Here is a 16,435-nt window from a genome sequence, read left to right on the forward strand (position 1 = left end):
CTACGGAAGAGGCACTGGCGGTCTTGTGAGACACTCGGTTGAGCTCACCCTTGCCACGTTTTTTTATTCCGTTCATCGGTTGGATCCCCCAGCCGCACGCACGGCTTGAGCCGCAAGCTGCCCTCTCTGTCCCCCAGGGGCCAGTCAGCCAGCCAGGTTCGTTCAGACTGAGCTGAGCTGTGACCCAAAGATCCCCCCCTGGTCGTCGTGAAATTAGATCCGGCTATCGCGACCCACTGATCAGCAGTCAAGATCTTCGATCAGGACCCAATAGTAGTATACTACTACACACGCTATTGAGCACCTGGGAACACATAGTAACTTGGAGCATTACGAAAGGGGACCCACGAATGCATCACCGTCCGAATATGCAACCACTGGCCCATGGCCCACGAAAGGGGAGATTAGGTCGCGGGTGCTTCTGTGCGGGCCACGAGGGTGTGGGTCCCGATTTGCCTTTTGCACCTGCATACTCCTGAACCGCCTTTCTGGAAGACGCAGAGCTAGCGTCGCGACAAAGCAATCAGATGTTTAGCTTTTGCTTTTCCCTTCCCATGCTGTCGTGCAGCATGCCTTTCTTCGGAGCAGCCTAGTAGCTATGGCAATTGGACCCATACCCACATGTTCTAGGTCTTAGACTTTCGCTAGTGACGATGGGGAGGGTGATGCGACACGGCTCCCACCCTCCTTCGCTGGGGAAAGCATAAGTAGTCGATCAGCCCGTCCTTTCTGCATGCCCATCCGAGTGGCTGTCTCTGATCTCTGGAACGACCGTGTTCTCGACCAAGAGCCTACCTATTCTACCAGATCGCGAGCCATGGCGGAAGTTCAGTTTTCAACCCTCGGTTGGTTCTACATTGGACTGACGGCGGCCATCACCGTGCTCCTGTTATGGGGCATGGTGTTCCTGCACCGTCACCGCCGCCTCCCGTTCCTGCAGATTCGTAGGCTCCCGGTCGTGTTCGCCGCCGTCATCAACCTCCATCTCTATGCCGCCGTCTGCATGACCGGCTACACCATCGGCCCCGTGGTGCCCTGCGATGCTCAGTTCTGGGTCATGAGCATCTACCTCCCGCTGGGCATGGCACTCCTGCAGGCTGCCAACAGTCAGTTCTTGTACGTGGCCAGCCAGCAGCGCAAGTTTGCCCGGTTCAACAACCTGGAGGACTATACCACGTTCGAGAAATGCCGCCCCGTCGACACTTCATTGCCGTGGTGGAAGCAGCAGATCGACAGAGTCAAGCGGATGGACAAGATGACACGGGTTCTGGTCTACATCGGGATTGGTATGACTATTGAGGTAAGAGAACATCCGTTGAAAGATCTGTTTACCAATATATCTTGAGGCTAACACCCGCCCCAGCTAATTCTTACCCTCATTGTGTACTTTGGAAGCGAGATGTTCCACCCCGGCTACGGATTCTTCAACGTCAAGGTGCCAGGCACCGAACAGCAGCGAGCAACACTGTGTTTCCAAGGATGGGAGTGGTATGTTGAACAGCTGCAATAATTACCTGACCGCGGAAACTAACACAATTCTTTCAGGTGGTTGTCGATTGCCTGGCAATTCTTCTGGGCTTGGATCTACGCCCCTTACATGCTCTGGAAGACTCGCAACATCCACGATACCCACGGCTGGCGCATCACCACCATCTGGTGCTGCATCGCCGGCCTTCCTGCCTCGCCGCTGTGGCTTGCCGGTCTATATTCTCCTGCCTTTACTCCTGTAAACATGAAGATGATTCCACCCCAATGGTTAGTCTCATCACTTCCATGTTCTTTTTCAATAGGCTAATATCGTACTAGGTTCTCCATCTCCATCTTCTTGATTGAAATCGCTGTCATTGGGTTCCCATGCTTGCAAGTCATCAAGACACACAACCTCAAGCAGGAGACCCTCGATGCCATCGCAGCGTGGGAGAAGCGACAGCAGGGTGGAAATGTCAACCCGGAGAAGATCTCGACAAAGAGCTCCGGGTTCACGTCAACCTTGGCCGGATCTTTCATCACTGGCAAGAGTGGCAAATCCAATGCGTCTAGCACTGCTTCCCGCGACTCGACCCTCACCATGGCTGCTCTCGAGAACGTACTCAAGAACAACCCGCAGCCGCTCCTAGAGTTTGCCGCCCTCAAGGATTTCTCCGGAGAGAACATCAGCTTCCTCTCGCACGTCTCGGACTGGAAACGCTCGTGCGCCCTGTCCAAGGACGAGCCGGGCGACCGCTACGAGCAGTTCATCAGCGCGGTCCGCATCTACTCGCACTTCGTCAGCCTGGAATACTCCGAGTTCCCCGTCAACATCTCGTCGCGCACGGGCAAGGCGCTGCACCAGACGTTCGACAAGGCGGCGCGCGAGCTCAACTCGCGGCGGACGTCGAACAACGCCTCGGCCACGCCGTTCGGCGACGCGCCCACGGACTCGTCGACGGCGGACCTGCACGCGCAGGGCGGCATGGAGCTCGAGGACACGCTTGGCAAGGCCAACCTGCAGTCGGTGACGCGTATGGCGGTGCTCGCGTCGGACGGGCAGATCGACGCCGTCATCCCGGCCGGGTTCGGCCCCGAGGCCTTTGACGACGCCGAGAAGGAGATCAAGTACCTGGTGCTCACCAACACGTGGCCCAAGTTCGTCCATGCCGGCTTCGAGAGCGCCAGCCAGGCCGAGAAGAAGGACGAGAAGCACATGCTGGACGGCGTGAGGCAGTACCTCTGTGGTATCGAGAGGATAGCCTGATGATGGCAAGGTTTCGCGCCCACGGATTTTGTGGGTGTCCGTGTGTAAGAGTTTATTCGTAATGTATTATCACTGTGATGGGATGGGGGGTTTGGGAGGATTTTGTATAAGTAGTCATCTTTTTGTGATACCAGATACCATAGTCATGGAATTTTTCCTTCTCGTCCTCGAACAACTCATACGGTTTTCTACACTTGGTGCCCCACGTGAGATGGAACCTGAATGCGTCCCGCTCCATCATACTTGAAAAAGAAAAAAAAGAACAAAGACGCGTATGCTCCCCTGGGGTTTGCGCAGCTGGTAGCCTGGGAAAGCAGTTGTACCAAACACCACTGTCGCGCTGTATCAAAACCCACTGTCGACTTTCTGTCTCTCTGTTACACGAGCTCAGGAGCAACTGGTTGTTTCTACACGACCCAGGTCATACGGTACTTTTCCAGAAGGAAAGCCATCCAATCATATCCCCAGCCTGATGTCTCCTTGGCTATTTGGTAATTTTCTACCGATACAAGGTCGGTGGCATCCCGATGTGATAAGGGTCTCTACTCTGTATGCGGGCAGTCGCTGCTCAGGGGCCTCGGGGCCGTGAGGTCGGTCAGCTTATATGCAGCTCTCCCTCGCTTACCAAGAGCATATAATAATAGAATAGAATAAGATAAAATATTATTCATACGTACAAATCCTCAATGCTGTCTTTCTCAAAGGAGACAGATGAGTTTCAGCAACTCGTTCCTCAGAGAGGTCAGGCAAGACAAGTGCTTGGAGTCGTGGTGGGGTGAGAACTCCAGCCCAAAACGACGACCCAACCCCTGGCTTTTAACCCTGGCGCCCGCAACCTCTGCCCCACATTCCGCAATCGACTTTCACCTCACCCATTTCAGCCTCGCCTCCCAAAGTTTACTTGGTTTTCAGCCTCGCCCGTATTCCAGCCCTTCGCCGTTCAATGCATAGCGCACATCTTCCAAGCTGCAGGAAGGAGTGATTCATCGCCGAATTGCTCTGTTGAAGACGCGCGGCCGTGGCGCCAATTGCTTCCTGACTTTCGTCGCTCGCCCGTGTCGTGGCCAGCAGCGGGCGCCTATTCTCACCTAGAAGGCCGACGGACGCACTGCTCGTCTAGAGCTGCAGGTGCAGGACCGGGCCAACAGCAATCTTCCGGAGTCTGGGAGTTCGCATCAGCTGCTGCCGAGCCCTTCTCTCCATCCCACGAGCTGCGGGCTGTCTCGGCGGTCCTCTCCCGATCGCTCTCTCGCGCGCATACACACAAAACACACCACCATGTCGCCTCCGCCGTCGACACCGGTAAAGGTGCCGTCCTCGGCGGCAACTTACACGCCGGCTACGCTAGACACCGACCTCAGATCGCAGATCAATTCTCTTCTGATCAAAGACGGACACATTGAAAAGTGAGCTCCCCATCCGCCAGATCGGAAAGCATTGCGCTTTTCCCTACATTGGCCGGCGGCTAACATTCTGCTCTCTGCCCCAACGCAGGATACAAGAGACCCTCCTCCACTCCCTCAACTCGCACCCCTCGAATTGGCCCACGAACGTCCAGCAACATGCACTTCAACTGCTACGGAGCGGCGAGGTCTCGACCTTCCCCGCCCTGATACGCCGCGTCCTCGAAGACGTCCGCCACGACATGCAGGCCAAGGCCGGCGACGACGCGACCAAGAACGGGACCGAAGTCAATGGGGCGACCACCAACGGCAAGTCCAAGGCCGTAAACGGGACAAGCAGCGAGAACAGCCTGGCAATACCTAGTGTCATCGTAGATGATGTGCTCAAGGTCGCCCGAGAGAGCCTCGGGGCCGTGTGTGAGATCGACGAGGCGGGGTCGTGAGGCGACGCTCTAGTCTCATCTTTGTTTCTACGGGCTCAAGGTATGGAGAGGGGTTGCATCAGCGCGATATGGGCGGTGGTAGAAGCCGTGAACAAGCCGGACCGGTCTCGTTCCCGGATCATCGCAGTGCTCCTATGCAGGGCGCCCTTCCGCGGAGAGGAACAGGGCGAGACCGGCGATGTGGCGGCGGCTGTTTCGTTTGTGACATGAAAGGCGTCCGGCGTTTTCTCGAGCAGTTTTCAAGGCGGAGGAGGCCTTCTGCTTATGTATCTTACGATCTTGTGTGCACATTTTGGCGGGTTGGGCCATTGGACATGGCCGCGGGGTGGGGGGCGAGTGGACTATATCACGGTTGAGCATGCGAGGTCAAATGGCATCCCAATAGGCTACGGCAGTTGAAAATGAAAAATGACTGCTATTTTCTCCCTTTGCTTGTGGTGTTGATGCAGTCTACGAGCGTGCTCTTCCTGTCGTGGAGAGGAAAGATTGCTGTCCTGCTGTTTTCTCTCGATATTTCATTTTCACCACTCAACCCACTTCACTTGCTGGACTTTCATAAAAGACCGTTAGGATCATTGGCTGGGGCTATTCTTGCCGTGCTATTGTCTCCCTTGTAAGTCGCTTCCAAGAGTGATGCCAACCGCTCACATTTGAGACTTATGAAATCCAGGGCTAATGTTATTAGGTCACTGGATCCATTCCGAAGCACCATTTTCTGAAGGCCCCTGGAGACAAGGTTGTATGTCTAACACATGACTTTATATTTCTGTACTTTGAAGTGTTGTATTCTCTACGACCCGAATAGTTCCTCGGCCTCGGGTCCGAAGGCAGTGGGGAACCTGTTGAGGACATGTGCGTTGGCATCCCAGACAGCATTGGTATCCAAGTCCGCCGCCTTGGAAGCCTCGCTTCTGAAGATTTCGCAGGTCACAAGATCACAAGTTTTGCATTCATTCTGGACTATGGTATTCTGCATCGGTCTTGTCATACCCGATCCGCAGGGTGCCATTCAATGATGGGCCGAGCCGCACCGAGGCGTCTTGCGATGTTGTCCCGTCTCTGTGGGGTATAGTATGCACTTGCTGGATGTAGATGATCGCCAACCCAAGGCCTTTTCATTGGATCCCTGGTACCTTGGCACAAGCCTGACGCATCTTGGTGGTTTGGACCAGGCCGCCGTTCAGCCTCGCCTATCCTGGCCCTCTCACCACCCACTAGACGGGGTTGTACCACCCCTCAGCGGCCATCCGCAGCATCGCTATGTGTTGTGGACGGATCCGGGCTGGGAAGCGTGGTGGGACACCCGGCCTGTTGGAACGGCGGACGGGGTAATATCTCTCGCTGCTTCGGTCGGTCTATCTCTTCCCGTGCCCTCATTTGCTGTACTCGAGAGGGGCCCGAAGTACTACCTGGAAGGTGGTAGGCCGCCTGTGTTTTGTGGCGGATGTCACTTGATCTGTGTACATGAAGTTTAAGCAAAGCAAATGCGTGTTGCCACCTGTTTCGAAGTTGAGGCGGGCTGCCTCGACGAATGCAGAGCCGAGTCTGCCATGGGTCAGCTCCCCGGCCATTTTTTCCTTTTTCGATAGGACGCCGTCTCTGCATGCGGTGAGTAACAAATATTACCTACGGCGATTCAGACCGAGAGCCTTCTGTGGCACTCGGGCCCGACCGACTCGCCAGATCGAAGCCCCAAGGTCACACCAGTTCATTCCAATGGACCTCAAAGAGATCGACACGACAGGCGGCCACCGCGACCCCGTGACATGGGCACCAAGACCATTATTGGTTATTGTTCCCTATGCAAGCATCCGGGAGGCGCAACGGTGTGATGTCGACGCTTGGTAATAGTCTCGCCTCGTGTGGGAGTCAAGGATCCCCAGCCGGAGAAAAATCCACCTTTTGATCGAATAATAGAGGGATATTGGCCAACATGGATCATAGGCCGAAGTTCCAATGCAGGTAAATTACTAAGTGCATATATCAAAAATAGAATACCGCCCTTGAGGAGGTTGGCTGGGCATCAGCATGGCCAGGGCACGGGCGAAAGAGGAGGCTCAGGATTCCAGACCGCAGGCGGCTCTTCGTTTCTTTTCCTCTAGAAATGGGGGGAAAAGGGATGGGTAACTGGGAAAGGGTGTGGGTGGGCTTTTTATGTACCCCATACAATAGTCGACGGAATCTGGAACCGAAGCGGGTGTCAACTGGTGAACCCCCACGGCCTTGAGCAGATCTTAGCGGCATCGCAACGGCCTGAGTAGATCTAGCCGTCCGTCTCTAACTCCCACATGGCGCCCGAGATCTAGACCAACGCTGCCTGGGCCCGTTGTCCAGATAAACAATGTTCCGGGGCCTTGGACGCTACCTCTGCTGAGCAGGTGAGGCCATGGTGACCATTCCTGGCCCGCAAGATGTTGGTTCCGAACGCGGGACGATGGACGACTGATCCATGTTCCCTCCTCTCTTTCGAGGTTCCAGGCCCGAAACAGCCTGGACCGAAGGGCGAGACCGATCTGCTTACGAGGTCGAATGCATCGTGTGAGATCTGAGAGAAACCGGACTGCGTGTCCTGGTTGCTGGGCCCTCTCGTGTTGGGAGGGCATTTGCCCGCATGAGGTGACGTGCAGCTGCAACAGGCTGAATGGGGAAGTGGATGGGCGTTGTTGGCAATTGTTCCTGTGGAGACTGCGCGTGAGTGGGCTGCAGCGCGCGAGTCTGGTTGACGACCAGCTCCTGCTGAGCAAGCTATATCATCATCTCAATTGATTGTCTACTTGAATCTGTTGAAGATGAAAAATGGTGGAGGAGGCAGCTTTGCGAAAGGAGAGGTACGGAAATGGTGCAGAATGTGAGGCTTCTCGCTAGACAAACTACAGAGCCCTTGGTGCAGAGAGAATCTCTCCAAACCAAGTCTCAATTCGCGACCCAATGGCGTGCCGGGGAAGCAAGAATAAGCACATATAGAACGTACGATTGCAATCGTGCATGATGGCGGTATGAGCAAAGAAGTGTGAGCTGACGGAGAGGGAAATTCGGAGATATCACGGCATCATATGGTGCAAGAGATACACCGGACTGACGCTCGTCTTTGAACAAATATCTGGTGCTCCGCGATGGTACTAGGCTCTTAGTTCATGTATAATATCGATATTAAATGTTAGCGGTGTGTGACGATTGATGTGCTCATCATCATTGAGGCCGGCTCGGGGTTCTTCTACTAATGTGGAAGCACATCTAAGTCTTTTTTTTATCGTCATCGTGGCCCATGAAGTAGCCATTAAGGAACACATGTACATAATAACCACGGCTCAAGACGACTGATTGTGTTATTGGGCCCTACTTTCTTATAAAACTAGTTACGGGACGTTCCGGCATCACAACGATAGTTGTCGCTGATCTATGTCTAGACTGAACGATATTTCGAGGAGCTTCCCGTAGCATCATTGTCTATGAATGAGAAGCTTTGGTCGTATGATGTTGAGACCACCCCATCTATGCAGTGCCATTGTGGGACGAATTGAATATATTGTATCTATAGTCAGGACGGACAGAAGACCTCTCTTGAAGCACCACGTATCCGATTTGAAGAACAACAATCTGTACCAAGTGCTGTAATCAAGACTCTAATTATCAGCGCATAATGAGTAGCTCGATTAATTCTGACGCAAGTGATTCTTGTAATAGAATATCCTTCAATCTAAGGCTGAAGCGGCCCGGCCGTTCAAGCCATGGAAGACAATGTGACCTCGACCCAGACTCTACTGCCACGTCATTATGTCGGATGTCAGATATTAGTTCTCATCATGGGTATGAATAACGGCTACAATGGCATCGAATCACGCGTCTAGTTACATCCGATAGACTATGCACGAGACACATCCGCAATGTCAAGTTCTTGCCGGCGGCACTTTTAGGACTATACTCTAACACGAGGCATTGGCTGCTGAAAAGAAAACTATAAGGTTAATGATCTATCACATGGTTAGTAACCACAAAGCATTAGAGTGAGGCCGACATCTGCCAGTGGGAAATTCTGAGCGATTGGCCACCGAGGACCACACTAGCTGGGTTGTCATCATGGCTGCTGAGCTGACTGCAAGAAACAGGCAGAGCGAGGATGATCCCGGAACCGTTGAGAGCCGCCACGTCAACGAGGTTCTTCAGACGTTGCAGCCTGGGTTTGGTATGGTGACACTTGCACTAGCCAAGAGTATAAGCTGAGGCGGCTGCCACCGAATCACCAAGCGATTATAGCGAGTATCACCCTTTGTTTCTTCCTTCGGCATGATCTCGGTGAAGGTGCGAGCAACCTCCTGACAATTTCCCTGAGCGAGGCTTGCAGGCAGCTGTTGCATTGGCTTGTTACAATGCTGGTCCTTTGAGCCGTTCTCTTGTGTCACAACGTTTACCGAGAACCACTGTGGCGGTCCGATAATGGACAAAGAGAAATGCCGTTCTCTATGTCCTGGGCTCATTTCCCCAACCCCAGACCAGGATCATTGCTTGCATTATGCTTTAGCCGAGTCGTTCAGCCCTGTGAGACATTCTCTTGCTCGCCCGTTACTAGACGAGGTGGTTTTTCTGGGGTGAACCCATGGCAGCTTACTCTCATTGTGACTTGGCCTGCATGTCATACAACGTGGCTCGCTCAAGTCGTCAGGCGTTGCAGTCTCTGCCGTCTTGGAGATTGGGTAAAATAACCGTGGACGGACCGTGCCTGGATCATCGCGACCACGGGATAACCCTTGTGCGCTCATGGTGATTGGCAGAGGCGCTGATGCTCCGTCAATTGCATAAGCGATGACAGGCGATATGTGCACAACTGGCCAGCCCTCCCTGCGTCCATACCCAACGCCATGACCCCGGAGTCGTCTCATGTCCCGCGAGATGTCAAAGTACGATCGACGACAAGCACCCTGACCTGTCGCTGAAGAATTGCTGGGTGGTGCTCCCTGCATTTGCATCAGTGAGCGTTATCCGTATGCCACGTTGTCGAGGATCCAAGAGCATGCAGATTTGGCGGAGACGCGGGGAATCAGCGCCGACCGGTGGAGATGCCTGCTTCCTTTTGCAGCAGATCCGATTTGACATGGACCTCGCATTGGCAGGAAAGCGCCACGCCATTTCTCAGTGGATGTTGATCCTGTCTAGACCGGCTCCAGGGCATGCGATTCCATCGAGCTTATCGCGATGCCGGCCAGAAGCCAGCACCAACGCCAGATGATGCGTAGGGTGGGCGAGTTGTGGTTACCAGCTAAAGCACGGAGGTATGTACCTTTGTATATGGCCAAGTCTTGAGACCGGGTAAGGCAGGCGGCATCCGGGAACGGGACCGCGCAAACAGGCCAGTCGAGAAGCACGCAGATCTCCCTCGTCAACCACGAGCGCCATGCTGGGACCAACTCTGATGGGACAACTGACGAATGCATGCCAGATTCGGCAAGCTGCCATCCGTCTGCCATATCTGGCTGTCGCCAAGGGGCCCGGCAGCTAGTGGACGCGCGGAATGGGAACAAACACGAGATGTCATGTTGCTCGCATAACAGCAACGATCCCTTGGCGACGGCCGATGTCGATGTCGAGGCGGACCCTCCTGAGCATGTCAGAGCCGGGGCCGTACATTGCGGCGCGGCCACTGCTGCAAGGAGGGAGAATGACAAAAAGAAAGAGCCCTTGATTACGGGCTTTGGCGATCCTGGTTCTTCTGCTTTTAGCATGGTGACCGAGCATCGCCATGTCGAACTGGCCGTGAGTGCAGCCGAGTCCGGCTGAATTTTACTGGGCTTGAAACCCGCCGGCAGATTTGGGACGGTGATCGTTTGCGAACCTACCGCAGCACTTGAGAACCTACTGCAGGATAGCTCTAACTAGTTGGGAGACCTAAAGCCGCACCGTGACCGTACGGCAAGCACACAAGTGCACAGATAGCCCCCAAGAGTCCTCACTCGGCCAGGTCCCAATAATTGCTACTGATGCTGGTCCGGGAGCTAAGGGCGATCGACGTAGTCACGTTCATGGTGAGATATGCGACATGCAGCATAGTGTGTAATCGTGTGTGAAAGTCAAACCCCAATGAAAAAAGTATGTATGCGCTGGTCTATAGCAGACAGCCCCCCTTGGCTCTTATTGCTCGACTAGTCATGCAACTCAGGTATACGTCGGCGAGTGAGATGGGTCAAAGTCAAGTCAAGTCAGGTCAAGCGGCAGCCAGCCAGTAGCAGCCAGCCAAGGCTGAACGAGTCGGCCGCCAAAGTAAAAGGTACCCCTACGCAAGTACCTAGCCTACCGTTCCTCGGCGTGGTAACACAGCATTGTCGGCAATGGCCTGTAGGTCGCTTAAGCAAAGAATGGGACCTGCCATGGCCGGGGTTGATAGACTATGCGATCGAAACGCGTCTGGGACCAGCTATCCAGTGTCCCCCCCTCGGAAGATGTCTGAAGGGCGTCTGAGGTCCGGAGCTGCGAGGTTGAAGCAGTCTCAATTCATTTATTTATATCCCTGACCGAAGCCACCCCCCTCCAAATCGACTGAACCCGCCAACATGGAGCCCATGGAGCCCATGGAGCCTTCATCTTCTGGCCCCTCTGCCTAGCTACCCCACCGCCGACATTCGAGACCGTCCCCAAGGATCCCCCAAGGACCCGACCCGTCCAACCCAGGGCCCCCAAACGACCAGCCCAAGCAGCGCCCCTCCCCCCCAGCTCGCCAGGCGAGTTCACACGTACAGTACCGAGCCGAGCCCCTGGTCAGCCCAGACTGGAATACTCGCTGAGGCCTGCTCGTCTCATGCAGCGCATGCAGGTGTCTGCAACCACTATCCACAAGCAACACCTAGACGCAAGGCGGTGAACAGGCTACGAGCCGTTTGGCTACCCAGGTAAGCGTCTCTGACAAACCACGAGCCACGATTCGACCCTCAGACACCGGGCCCTGCAGGCGGGAGCCCCAATTGTCACCTCCGCCATGGGTCCCGTCACGTCCACCTCATGATTCCCATCTCGTCGACTGCCATTATGCGGTCAGTCGTAGTATACCCAATTGTGTCGTGGCGGCCGGGTCGTGGTGCATGGGCGAAAGAAAAGCAGTGTCTCACAGCCGGAAGCATCTCGAGTCAGTGTGCTCCAAGTCAGGATGTCTGGCTAATGGAAAGAAAAGCAGCGACCTGCTGGCGTCACGATATCCAAGCTCCCAGAAGCGCTGGCCTCGCAAGTCATTGCACTTTTGCCTTGCAGGTAACCTCCCAAGGGTACTTAGGTAGGCCTGAGCAGGGCGGCAGCCGTTGGTGCTCGGCAGTCCACCCCTCCAATACTCGTTAGAAACAGAAACAGAGGCAGAGAAACAAAAGAAAGAAAAAAGGGACACAAAAAGCTGCGTTCTCGACGCGGCTGCAGGCTGTGCGTCCCGCAGCTGCTTCCCCCGTACACACACTACTCGCCGTGTCACACGCAGGGCCGTCTGCCGGGAACCATCGTGCAGCAAAGCATTGGCTGGCTTGGACATCGTCTGTCGGTTGATGTCGTTTTGGGAGCGGATTGCCCGTTCTGGTTGGTCGGCCAGCCAGCACACAGCGCGCGCGCGCGCGCTGCTTCTCTCCTTCTCTCACAACGTCCCCGGTCTTATTAGTTAGTTGATCTGCCTCTTGTCGGCCTTCACCTTCAATTGAAAGACCCCTCCGTCGATTTCTTCTCTCGTCCTTCCACCGCATGACACCCGTCCAGTCATTTCCCTCCCGTATTCCCGCCTTTTCTCCAACCCGCCTGGGTCGCCGGCCGTCTCCCACCACACGCCCTTCCCCGAGAGAGATCGTCCCGCGTCGCAGCACAGTCGCTGAACGAACGCCCCATCCCTGCCCGGGAACGAGGCACTGCTCATTGTTTAGACTCGAGTCAGTCTCCTCTTGGGTGTGGCTTTCGCCACTAACACCGTCTGGTGACCTGCCCCACCAGACCCAAACCGGGATTTCTTCTGACCTTGAGCCGAGAATAGCAGAGTTCACACCTCGATCGTTTAGATCTGGACATCTGGACATCTGGACGTCCCCAGGCCAGAAAGTCTGCGCAAAGGAGGTCTGCTGCTGCTGCTGCAGGAACAGAGGGTGATCGCGTGAGTGTTTTCGCGATGGAAACGTGCAGTGGCACCTACACCCATAGATCATAATGTAAGTCTTGGTTTGCAAACACCCCCCGTCCGCTGGTCGACCGACCTGTAAATTCTCAGGTCCCTCGCTCCCCTTGGGGACTTTTTTTGGCCCGTTTACGTTCTGACCCCGGTCCAGCACCGCCATGGATCCTCCGCCCGTCGTGGTGAACCCGGCGGATGAGCCCATAGAGATATTCCGGAATGTCTTACAATACTCGTACCCGGCCGTTCTCCTCCTCGCCTTCGTTATTATTGGAGCGACCGACAGCATCATTACAGCACTTCGGAAGGAGGGTGGCATAGTCGCAACAGTCAAGGGTCCCGGCGGGAAGCCCCTGCCCGTTACAAAGCGTAAAAGAGAGAGCCAAGATGACGAGGATGAGGACTCCTACTACAGCCCGGCTTCCAAAAGCTTCTTCCAATGGTGTATGATGGCGGCAACCTTCACTTTCTTTTGTGCTGGGGCGAACGTAGCTGCTCGGGCTCTGACCTACCGCTCTACATCGGGGGCCCACGGCTGGTGGTGCGGCGAACCCAAGACGGTAAGCACTGTGTCCTGTATACAATCAGGGTTCCCAGACGGGACTCAATTGACTTCCGGCAACAGGTGTTTATCCTCGGTTCGACATTTCTCTATCTCTACGTTACTGTTACGCTCTTTGACTGGGCTGGAAGCCCGTACCTTGTCCACATCATCATGTGGTGGACCGCTCTTGTGGGCGACTTGATCATCTTAATCTCTGACCTGATTATCCTGACGGGCTCGCACAAGGTCATGGTCAATCTTGGTCGCCAAAAATACGTGGTGGAAGAAGGTCTCAACAGCTGGGATGCTGTAGACGTAACCTTTGCTGCCATACGTCTGGCCATCCTCGCTGGTCTAATCATCGTCTACTATTCGATCGCGTGGCTCAAGAAGCGAGCCGAGCAGCGAAGGCTTGCCGAGTTCTACCAGTCGGACTCGGATGAGAACACCCCGTTGATGAACGGACACCAAAACGGCTACCACTCAAACGGGCATACGCGCAATGGAAATGTCACAGACCCTAGCAGAACGACCGGATCTACGGCGCCCACCGTCGACGAAGAAGCCACTTTTTACCGACCCGAGAAGCTCCCGCATACCACCTGGTTCGAGTACCTCCGAGGCTACTCAGTTTTCTTCCCTTATATGTGGCCCAGCAAGAAAACGAGACTGCAAGTTATTGTGGTCATCTGCTTCATCCTTCTGATGCTCCAGCGGGCGGTCAACTTCTTGGTACCGTACCAAATCGCCAAGGTGACAAACGAGCTCACTCCCAAGGACTCGGGCCTGCCACTGGCAATGCCATGGGCTTCTCTAGGTCTTTTGGTCTTGTATAAGCTGCTTCAAGGCCCTTCCGGCCTACTTGGGTCTATGAGGACCTTGCTTTGGATACCGGTCTCGCAGCACTCCTACCGAGCACTTACCACGTCGGCTTTTGAACATGTGCACTCCCTTAGTTTGGATTTTCACCTGGGAAAACGAACCGGCGAGGTCTTGTCAGCTCTCAACAAAGGTTCTGCGGTGAACTCTTTCCTGGAACAAGTCACTTTCCAGGTCTTCCCGATATTGATTGATCTGTTCCTGGCGATCAGCTCCTTCTTCATCCTATTTGATGCTGTGTACGCCGTCATCGTCTGCATCATCACGTTTTACTACCTCTTCATGACAATTCGAATGGCACAGAGCACGGCCGACCAGAGAAGGCTCATGTCAAATGCCGACCGCGAGGAGGAAGCTGTCAAGAACGATTCCATCATATCTTACGAAACCGTCAAGTACTTCAATGCGGAGGACTTCGAGTTCAAGCGGTACCGAGAAGCGATCAGCAATTTCCAAGCCGCCGAAGCGAAAGTCACCTGGAGCATCTCTACCATGAACGTTCTGCAGTCCTTGGTCTTCATGACAGGTATGATGGTCACAATGATGCTCTGTGCCTACCAGGTCAGCATTGGCCCGAAAACCGTTGGCGACTTCATTTTCCTCATGACCTATTTGGTTCAACTTCAAGGGCCGCTCAACTTCTTTGGCACGTTCTACAGGACTGTTCAGCAAGCCATGATTTCTGGAGAGCGGCTTTTGGAACTATTCAAGCAGCGGCCGACGGTGGTGGACCGACCTGGCGCAGAACCACTGACCAAATGTGATGGTCTGATTGAGTTCTCCAAAGTCCAATTTGCCTACGACCAGCGCCGGCCCGCGTTGCGGGACCTATCATTCAGGTGTGAACCTGGCACTACAACAGCCCTGGTTGGCGAATCGGGTGGTGGCAAGTCGACCCTTTTCCGACTGCTGTACCGCTACTTCAATAGCCAAGAAGGCGTCATTCAGATTGATGGGCACGACCTCAAGGATGTTACGATCGACTCTGTACGTCGTCAGATAGGTGTCGTGCCACAGGACACAGTACTGTTCAACGACACTCTCATGTACAATCTGCGGTACGCCAACCAAGATGCCACGGAACAAGACATCTATGCTGCATGTCGAGCGGCCAGTATTCACGAGCGAATCATGTCTTTCCCAGATGGGTACTACACCAAAGTTGGCGAGCGTGGGCTGCGACTAAGTGGCGGTGAGAAGCAGCGGGTGGCGATTGCGCGGACGCTGCTCAAGAACCCGAAGATCATAATGTTGGATGAGGCGACATCGGCTCTCGATACCCACACAGAGCAAGAAATCCAATCAAGACTCGCCAAAATTGGCGAGGGCCGCACACTGTTGATTATCGCGTAAGTATCATCATGCGTACTAGACGTGGATATTCTGTACTGACAAGCCATAGCCATCGCCTCTCCACGATCACGCATGCCGACCAGATCTTGGTACTTAAGAACGGTACCATTGTTGAGAAGGGCACTCATGAACAGCTCTTGATGAAAGAAACATCCGCATACTCCCGAATGTGGAACAAACAAGCTAAGGCACAAAAAGCTGCCCAGGATGCCCAACAGGCGACTCGCAAGGCGGAAAAGCTGATGCGCAAAGCGTCGCTAGACGGCAGCGGCCAAGAAGATGATCTGAACAGCTCTTCCGACGAATCCACGCGGAATGGCCACCCCCGGCCACAAGGCAGCTAGTTGTTCTCCCATTTCGCCTTGTCTTTCCATCCCGGCTGCACACGTTCTCGCATATATTGAAAATAAAAAAACGAAGCCCCAACGAAGTCACTAATCTCTAATACTCGTCTCCCAGCAAACCGACTTCGTTGATCACGGTGTTATTCATATACTACTTTCTGACTCAAGAATTTTACGTCTAGAGGGACGTCTTTTTTAATGACATCAGCATCAGTGGGGCGTTGGAGGCTGGCATATACAAAAGGGAGCCGCATGGATGCCGGTTCCGGGCGGTGGTTGTTGCATTGTTGATTCTGTCGGTGCGCGCACGATACCAAAGAAGCCAGTCTGCCATTTCATGGTCACTCTCAAAAGAACTCACAAGACGGTACGGGCATCAGCTGAAAACCAAGGCGGTGATGGTCCACGTGGTTTGATCCAGGTCTGATGACGGGTGACAGGGGGAGGAGAGGAAAGGTTCGTTTCTGTCTGCTTTTTGTTTTCACTTTTGGTTGTTCCGGTGCGCCACGGGTTTTCGCTTTTGCATTGTCGGGGATCTGCTTGAGATAGAGCCGCCCTTGATGACGGTATGAATGCATGACGAAAGAAGACAGTTTGGAGAGAGCGAGAGCGA

General features: G+C 54.3%; 4 protein-coding genes across 4 annotated transcripts; all 4 read left to right on the forward strand.

The window, feature by feature from the left end:
- Positions 1-733: 733 nt before the first annotated feature.
- JN550_000724 (uncharacterized protein) lies at positions 734-2,734 on the forward strand (the record flags this gene model as incomplete). Its single annotated transcript, XM_049319070.1, has 4 exons — positions 734-1,300; positions 1,364-1,488; positions 1,546-1,755; positions 1,807-2,734. 4 exons carry the CDS (start codon positions 734-736, stop codon positions 2,732-2,734), a joined length of 1,830 nt encoding a protein of 609 aa, XP_049178013.1.
- A 1,278-nt stretch (positions 2,735-4,012) lies between these two features.
- Positions 4,013-4,580, forward strand: JN550_000725 (uncharacterized protein; the record flags this gene model as incomplete). The annotated part of the gene is made up of 2 exons (XM_049319081.1): positions 4,013-4,140; positions 4,229-4,580. The coding sequence occupies 2 exons, from the start codon at positions 4,013-4,015 to the stop codon at positions 4,578-4,580; spliced, it is 480 nt and encodes a 159-aa protein (XP_049178014.1).
- Positions 4,581-9,969: 5,389 nt separating this feature from the next.
- On the forward strand, positions 9,970-10,352 carry JN550_000726 (uncharacterized protein; the record flags this gene model as incomplete). The annotated part of the gene is made up of 2 exons (XM_049319093.1): positions 9,970-10,073; positions 10,127-10,352. The coding sequence occupies 2 exons, from the start codon at positions 9,970-9,972 to the stop codon at positions 10,350-10,352; spliced, it is 330 nt and encodes a 109-aa protein (XP_049178015.1).
- A 2,511-nt stretch (positions 10,353-12,863) lies between these two features.
- Positions 12,864-15,822, forward strand: JN550_000727 (uncharacterized protein; the record flags this gene model as incomplete). Its single annotated transcript, XM_049319104.1, has 3 exons — positions 12,864-13,262; positions 13,328-15,474; positions 15,528-15,822. 3 exons carry the CDS (start codon positions 12,864-12,866, stop codon positions 15,820-15,822), a joined length of 2,841 nt encoding a protein of 946 aa, XP_049178016.1.
- Between the last annotated feature and the right edge of the window lie 613 nt (positions 15,823-16,435).

Source organism: Neoarthrinium moseri (genome assembly GCF_022829205.1).
Source record: "Neoarthrinium moseri strain CBS 164.80 chromosome Unknown scaffold1_Wmoseri_CBS_16480, whole genome shotgun sequence".
NCBI classification, from domain to species: domain Eukaryota; kingdom Fungi; phylum Ascomycota; class Sordariomycetes; order Amphisphaeriales; family Apiosporaceae; genus Neoarthrinium; species Neoarthrinium moseri.